Genomic DNA, 8951 nt, shown 5'->3' on the forward strand with positions numbered 1-8951 from the left:
CATTATGAGTCATACATGCACCACACATCTAAACCCGTAGTAAAACTAGTGTAAAGCATCACATGGTGGCGCTAGAGATCTTTACTCTAACTATCCCATAGTCTCTGAAACATGTCCATGCATGTCCTGATCAAACTAAATATTATAACATTCAGAATACATGGATAGATTGAATGTTGTAATGATGAAGTAAATAAAATACATAAAAAACTACGAAAATAAAACATATTGTAGGATACACAGAAAACAGAAAAATAAAAGGCGTGTTTTGACTACTTAAAAATTTTAACAAAATAATAATAATAATAATAATAATAATAAATAAAAATTCTAGATTTAGTTTAATTATATTTTAGATTTTATTTCAATTTAAAGTTATAGGCTACATTTAATTTAAATGAAATAAAAGTTAATATCGTGGTTTAAAGATCTATCTAATCTCAGGAGTAAAATATTCCATCATTGAGACGCGCGTCTTCATTCCAGCGCTCAGTGAACGCGCGTGACGCGCCTGTGAAAATCAAATAAGTGGGCGGGGCCTCCGCGCGCGCGTGTATAAGACCGAAGCTCTGTGATGATTTCTCGCAGTCGGACTCGAGCATGGACATACTCAGGACTATAACACACCACCACCATCATCATCACCATCATCAGCCTGTGAACAACGGCAAGATGTGTGAACACACACACCACAGACCCACCGAGAGCAGACGAGGGAAAGCTGAGGATAATAATAATGCTCATGCCACGCAAGAAATGTCACGCATCATCACGGATTCAACCACTGGGAAATGTTACTGTAGAGGAAAAGTTTTGGGCAAGGTAAATATTTGACATTTGACTCATGAAAAAGTACTACAATGGAGCACCATGTAAATACCATAGTACTAAAAACATGGTATCAGTACCAACATATAATAAATATTTAAAAGTGCATCAGCTGTTTTATTTTGGTTTAATTTTATTAATTAGTAATGCATAGAGGTAAATAATAGATTTGAATATACAATTGAATATACTGATATGTAATGCTCTTATATTGCATCCTCTCTCTCTCTCTCTCTCTCTCTCTCTCTGTTTCAGGGCGGTTTTGCAAAATGCTATGAATTTACAGATCTAAGCACTGGGAAAATGTATGCAGCCAAAATCATTCCACACACGCGCGTCTCCAAACCTCACCAAAGGGAAAAGGTATAACTTGCTGTCCTGTCGTCACGTATGTGCTGCTGGCTGCATTGCTTAAATCGCTAATCAAGTTTTTTGCAACCGTTTGATTGACAGATCGACCGAGAAATCGAATTGCACAGAGCCCTGCATCACAAACACATCGTTCACTTCTACCAGCACTTCGAGGACAAAGATAACATCTACATCCTGCTCGAATACTGCAGCAGACGGGTGAGTGCTGTTGACGTCTCTCTATAATAATAGGTCTAGGAGGAAATATTGTTGCGCTGACGTATTTTGTTGTTCTTCAGTCTCTAGCACATATTCTCAAGGCCCGAAAGGTGCTTACAGAACCAGAGGTTCGGTACTACCTGAGACAGATCGTCTCGGGGTTAAAGTATCTCCACGAGCAAGAAATTCTGCACAGAGACCTTAAACTAGGTAAGCATCTAGAGCATTCATTCATTCCCTGAATAATACAGAAATCCCCTTCGTAACCTGATTCTGTTGCTCTTCCCAGGTAACTTTTTCATCAATGAATCCATGGAGCTCAAGGTTGGAGACTTCGGTCTGGCTGCGAAGCTCGAGCCGGTTGAGAACCGCAGGAGAACGATATGCGGGACGCCAAACTACCTGTCGCCTGAAGTCCTCAACAAGCAAGGGCACGGCTGTGAATCTGACGTCTGGGCCCTCGGCTGTGTGATGTAAGTGCTAAAACATTGCTATGTTTCACTTCGCAACCTCCGTTTGCCCTCGAAAAAGAGCTAAGATCGGAAATTAACGGGGGGTTGGGGGGCAAAAATGCCTCCAAAATGAATAAAAATGCCCACAAAACTCAAGATATAGAGCAAAAAAGTCACTGTATGAGTTCTTCTTTTAATATTTATAATAGCCACCAAAAATGCCATCAAAATGAATAAAAATGCCCCTAAAACTCAAAATATGGAGCAAAAAAGTCACTGTATGAGTTCTTCTTTTAATATTTATAATAGCCACCAAAAATGCCTCCAAAATTAATAAAAATGCCCACATAACTCAAGATATGGGGCAAAAAAGTCACTATATGAGTTCTTGTTTTAATATATTTATAATAGGATGTAGTTAAGCAATACTGAATGAGCGAGAGTGCTGTTTTCCCGAATACCAGCACAACTGTTAATGTGAAACTGATTTCATGCAACAGTTCAAAAACAAGAAATTAATATTATTTGAATTACATTTTAGACTACATAAATCCACAGTGGTGTCTCGTTACTGAATGAATCTGCGTTTATTGAATGATTCAACGACTCACTAATAAAGAGATTCACTTCATCCAGCTGTTTTGAATGAATCATTTGACTGAATCATTTGACTCAATGACTCACTCATTAAAAGTCGTAATTTGCTGCCATCTACTAAGAAAATAATTGCAGTCGCATTGCATACAATGTTTTTATCTGGCGTTTTTTATTATTATCTGGCTCTGAATTGCAAAGTCCGCCTCTAACAAGGAGGATGTTACTCTTGTGAATGTCATGGAGATGTTTATTTATGACGGATCATTCATGTCCCAACAGGTATACCATGCTTTTGGGAAGACCTCCTTTTGAAACCACAAACCTTAAAGAAACGTACCGGTGCATTCGGGAAGCGCGATACTCCATGCCGTCGTCTTTGTCGCCTCAAGCCAAGCATCTCATCAGCAGTATGCTGGCCAGAAACCCCGTGGAAAGGCCACAACTCGATGATATTCTACGCCACGACTTCTTCTGCCAGGTGTGTGTCCGTTTGTGCGAACAAAACATGTCACCAGTGAAGTATTCAGTGGTTTGAGCTTGTTTTTCCCCTCTTATATCAGGGTTTCACACCAGACAGACTGTCCTCAAACTGCTGCCACGCGGCCCCAGATCTCCACCACACCAGTCCTGCCAAGAGCTTCTTCAAGAAAGCGGCTGCCGCCCTGTTCGGTGGAAAGAAGGACAAAGCCAAGTACTTGGAGACTCACAGTAAGCGCTTGTGTACAGTAAACCATTCGTGACCCTGGACCACAAAACCAGTCACATGTCGCACGGGTATATCTGTGGCAATAGCCAACAATACATTGTATGGGTCAAAATTATTGATTTTTCTTTTATGCCAAAAATCATTAGGATATTAAGTAGGACTGGGCAACGATTAATCGCGATTAATCGCATCCAAAATAAAAGTTTGTGTTTACATAATATATAATATAATTATTTTGTATATATATAAATGCACACACTTGCATGTATATATTTAAGATTTATAAAAAAAAATTATATATAAATACACATGAATATGTGTGTATTTATATACAAATTAATTATACACATTACACACACATATTATGTAAACACAAACATTTATTTTGGATGTGATTAATCGCGATTAATCGTTGCCCAGCCCTAAATTAAGTAAAGATCATGTTCCATGAAGATATTTAGAAAATTTCCTACCGTAAATGTATATAAAAAATATTTTTGTGAGTGAATGCAGCACAATCGCCAACATAAATGCACAACTTTAAAGGAGATTTTCTCAATATTTTGATTTATTTTTTTTGCACCCTCAGATTCCAGATTTTCAATAGTCGTATCTCGGCCAAATATTGTCCTATCCTAATAAAACCATACATCAATGGAAAGCTTATATATTCAGCTCATTAATCTCAATTTCAAAAAATTGACTGGTTTTGTGGTCCAGGGTCACATTTGTGGATCATCCAAATTACATCATTATACTCATGCACATCTTGCTTCTTGTAGATAAACCAACCAAGGAAGAGGATGACATAAACAAACTATGCCTTGACCTCCGGAAAACTTCCGTCAGTCCTCAGCCCTGCAGAAAAACCCTTGAGGTGAGATCCTTTGTCCTCGTCCTTCTCATAGTTGTGCAGAAAGTTTAAGATTGTAACCTAACCTCATGCACATTCCTTCCTATATTTCCCACAGGACACTAAGCCCACTATCACAACTGCTGGAAAAGCAGCTGTTCCCGCAGTGAAGGACACTAGCAGCAAACAGCACATTAGAGACAGCATCCGGATGATAGTGCGGGGAACGCTGGGGAGCTGCAGTAGCAGCAGCGAATGTAAGAGACTTGCACATTTTTATCAACGTGAGGATGTTAATGGATGTTTCAGTGCGATATCTAATGGGTTTTGGTGCTATTTGTGTTCACAGGTCTTGAGGACAGCACAATGGGAAGCGTTGTGGACACTGTTGCACGAGTATTGCGAGGCTGTCTGGAGAACATGCCGGAAGGTGCGTATCTGACATGATCGATTTACAAATGCAAAGTCACTTTTAATAACCCATTCTTAATAATAAAGTAAAATGCAATTAAAAATAAAACGTATTGTAAGATTAAAAAAGCATCAAAAGGGTTTTAAAAACGTAAAAAAAAAAAAAAAGTGTATATATATATATATATATAAAACATTTTTTTAAATAACAATAATATATATATTAATTAAAATCAGTTTTGTTTAGATTTTTTTTTATTCCATGTTAAATTTAATAATAATATTAGGCACATTAATAATAATATTTATAATATTTATTAATAATAAAGTTGAAAAAAAATCCATAAAAAAATCTGAAAATAAACATATTTATAAAACATATTGTAAGATATAAATAAATAAAAATAAAAAGCATTAAAAAGTATTTTGAACATTTAAAAAAGTTTAAAATCTGAAAATAAAATAATAATAATAAAATTTTTGTTTTAGTTTTTTTCCATGTCATACATGCCTAAATAAAATACACTAAAAAAATATCTGAAAATAAAATATTTATAGAACATTGAAAAACACACAGGGTTTTGTTGTAAGTATAAATAAAAATAAAAAGCATTAAAATAATTTTTTCAGATTTTAAAAAGTTTAAAATCTGAAAAAATTATAATAGTATTAAATTAAAATTTTATTATTTTTTATTATTCCATGTCAAAGTTATACCTTTCACTTTTAATAATGCATTCTTAATCCCTTGTTTACAGTTAATAACATTCCCAAAGAAAGCATGAACGGCAGCTTCCAGTGGGTGACGAAGTGGGTGGACTATTCCAACAAGTACGGCTTCGGATACCAGCTGTCGGATCACACAGTTGGCGTTCTCTTCAACAACGGCACTCACATGAGCCTTCTGTCGGACAAGAAGTACGTTGACCACCTCAAGTGTCAGTGTAGCTCTTTTGCTGATAAAGATCATGAAGACTAACGTGTCTTTAACCCTTCAGGACGGTGCATTACTATGCAGAGCTGGGACAATGCTCGGTCTTCCCCACGACTGAAGCCCCGGAGCAGTTCGCCGGTCAGGTCACCATCTTAAAATACTTCGCCCACTACATGGAGGAGAACTTGATGGATGTAAGTGTCCTCGCTTGGTGGAAACGTGTTAAGTCTATCAATAATTCACAGGTTTTCTGATTATAACTTGCTGCTCTTCAACAGGGAGGTGATTTACCCAACGTAACCGATGCAGGGAAACCCAGACTGTACCTTCTCCAGTGGCTCAAATCTGATCGAGCGCTCATGATGCTCTTCAACGACGGCACTTTCCAGGTAAAACTTCATATTTGCTCTGCTAGAATGAAATTTCAAATTTGCTGTGCTATAAATTTGGTATTACACACATAATAGGGGTGTAACGATACCCTCACGTCATGATTCGATACATATCACGATACGATATTATTGCGATACTCCAAGACATATGATAAAAGGTTAACAAAAAATGCACTGTTGCTTAAAACGCTAAATGTGGTATTACATTGTGGGTGTAAATGAAATGTTGACAACAAAATAACAATATTCATGATTCTGAAGCTAAAAATATTATTTTAGACGAATATTCTTGCACTCTTTCACTGACTAGATATATTTAAGATAATTTAGGCCACTTTTTACTGGTAATATCATCATTTGGCCACAAATATTCCCCCATTGCATTATTATACATTTATATTCAACATTATATATAGTAGTTTAATGTAGTACCGACACTAAAACTCTGAAAACTTGCATTTTTTCCTATACACAATACATATTGTTGCAGTTTTGTATATATTGTTACACCTCTACTACATAATGTTGACTTGATTGCTAAACACGTGCTATTCCCACAGGTCAACTTCTACCACGATCACACCAAGATCATCCTGTGCAATCAGAGCGAAGAATACCTCTTGACGTACATCAACGAGGACCGCGTTTCCACCACGCTGCGTCTCAGCACGCTCCTCGTGTCGGGATGCTCACCGGACCTTCGCACACGTATGGACTACGCGCTTGACATGCTGTTGCAGAGATGCAACTGAGCCATACGAGCGCACAAAGACTGGGATACTTCGAAAAGACGAGAATGTGGACTACTTACGGCTGGACGGGAGAGTGTTGCAGATGGGAGGAGATGAAATGGATTATGAGTTTTACAGAAAGGACTGAACTGAGCTGGGCTGGAACCAGAGACGATGATGAAATCAAGATGATAATATCTCATTTTAGGTGTTTTAAAATGCAGAAATCTTGCTTTGTTGAAGCCAAAACGGAGTTATTAACTCTTTCCCCGCCAGCGTCGACTACAAAAGTTGGCTGAATTTTTGAGCACGTTCACAAAACTTTCACGGCCTCCAGAATATTTTGTTGTACGAATAAACATTCAATATATTGAAAGAAAGAACAGAGCCTATGCTTTTAAACTAACGAAAATATATCCACACTTGGATGTGGATAAGAAACAAAAAGCGGAGAAAAGACTTTGTCGGGATCGATAATCAAAACACAGATCGAGTCCATCAACATCCCCAAAGCTTCACAGTCGTTTCGTTCGGTAACAATATTCAGTTTTGATTGATATTTTGTTTATGTTTGATGCTCATGTAAATGACTTGTGCGTCAGCAATGCAATTCTGGTTTACACAGATCACATTCTTCGCTTGTTTTTGGATTTGGAGATGCCGTGCTATTTCAGAAGTTGCTCAACGGCGCCCCCTACCAAACCCAGATTCCCGGGGAAAACTTGTCAACGGCGGGGAAAGAGTTCAAGTTGAGGAAAGAAGGCTTTAGCAAGGCAGGGTGGTTTGATGTAGCTCTCTTGAGAGCAGATTTCGTTTAACTGTGAAAACATTCCTGCTTAAGGACACGGGCTTCAGAGTGAAATGATCCGATGCTGTAGTTCAACATTTCACTGTGTGCACGCTCTGCAATGCCATGGACATAACTTATTATCAGACAGAAGCCACTATTTATTTATTTAATAAAGATGACCTTAGAATAATGTCAGTGTTCAGGAGTGACGTTTCAAGAACACACGTTATTTAATTGTTCAGTACAATAATCGTGTCTAGCGCTTTGTCCTTTTGCGTCAATCTCCCAGGGCATCATGGGAGTTGAGGCAAACTCATTATGCAAGGCCGGTGGCAAAACCGCAATCGGCGTTTGTCTTGTCTTGATGTTTGTATAAAGATTAAAGATGAATAATATTGTGGAGGTGTTGTATTTTGTTTCTTTGTTAAAGCGTAATTACCCCCATTGTCCCTGCGTCTGAGTGCTAAAGCAGTCTATTATGCAAACCTCCAGGGGCCCGATGAAGCCATTACAAAAACACACATTATGCTTGTAAAAGGGAAGAAAACAAAAAGAGTGGTTTTCACCACCTACTCTCAGCCCAGTACAAACTCCCTACGCTATGTTGTCAAGCCCTTCATGCACTATAGTAAAAACAGTACTTGAATTATGTACTGTATTTATAATGCAATGCTTAAAACTACTTGATCTCATTGATGGACTGCTTTACTTTATTATTTGCTTTAGTTTTCTTCCTGCTTTTCTGCAACCAGAAGTGTTATAACCAGAGTCACAGCCCAAAGAAATATTTAAGCTTTACACCTTTACTGTGACAAATGCCAACACTTTTCATCATGCAACTAATTAACTCACTTGCTATAATTAGTCATCATTTAAAGATAACTAGGGTGCATGAATAAATAGCTCATATTTCCAGAATGAAACCAAATGCATCTGAATACCTGCAGCTTAGACACAGTTAATGAAATTAAATTAAATATGAAAGTGCCATGGTAAGGCCAAGTATGGTAACCCCATACGCGGTCCTCTGGATTTAACCCATCCATCCAAGGAGCAGTGAGTAGTGAACACACACACTTCTAACCGTGGACACACACACCTGGAGAAGTGGGCAGCCATTTTTACTGTGGCGCCCAGGGAGCGATTGGGGTTTTGCTCAGTTTTCCTACCGATGTTGAGATTCAAATCTGCAACCTTCGGGTTGCCATTCTGACTCTCTAACCATTAGGCCACATCTGCCCCCGTCACAGCTTTTTTATATACTTTTGTTCTTTAATAGGCCATGAGTTGCACTAAATCTTTTCCCTAGAAATAGTACGATGGAAAACCATTGTTGCATCCCAATTCTCATCGGCACCGGCAGGATCAGTCGCCATTTCCCTTTCATTGAATCTTTTCACCGAACAGCAAAACTAAATGGTGACTGAAGCTGTCATTCAGAGAAACTGCTTTTGCTTCAATGCATTTCATTGGTTTTTAAACAACTTGAGGCTAGTAAATAATAATGTAATCATTTTTCGATGAACATGCAATCCCTTTGAATACCATGGTATGAACATGGTAATCAGTATGGTATACAAATATGGCTTTTTCAAAGTTAAAGTCCCCCTGTAGTCAATAATGTCATCTCTTTAAACTCATCTTTGATCACCAAAATCACATATTTAAATGTTTCTTCCTTTTTTCC

General features: G+C 37.8%; 1 protein-coding gene across 1 annotated transcript; it reads left to right on the top strand.

The window, feature by feature from the left end:
- Positions 1 to 562: 562 nt before the first annotated feature.
- Positions 563 to 7955, top strand: plk2a (polo-like kinase 2a). Its single transcript, XM_079860919.1, has 14 exons — positions 563 to 822; positions 1084 to 1191; positions 1282 to 1398; positions 1479 to 1608; positions 1688 to 1871; positions 2727 to 2925; positions 3008 to 3155; positions 3936 to 4030; positions 4125 to 4263; positions 4356 to 4436; positions 5176 to 5335; positions 5416 to 5545; positions 5630 to 5740; positions 6304 to 7955. Exons 1-14 carry the CDS (start codon positions 601 to 603, stop codon positions 6493 to 6495), a joined length of 2016 nt encoding a protein of 671 aa, XP_079717045.1. The 5' UTR covers positions 563 to 600; the 3' UTR covers positions 6496 to 7955.
- Positions 7956 to 8951: the final 996 nt, after the last annotated feature.

Source organism: Squalius cephalus (genome assembly GCF_949319135.1).
Source record: "Squalius cephalus genome assembly, chromosome: 24".
NCBI lineage: Eukaryota > Metazoa > Chordata > Actinopteri > Cypriniformes > Leuciscidae > Squalius > Squalius cephalus.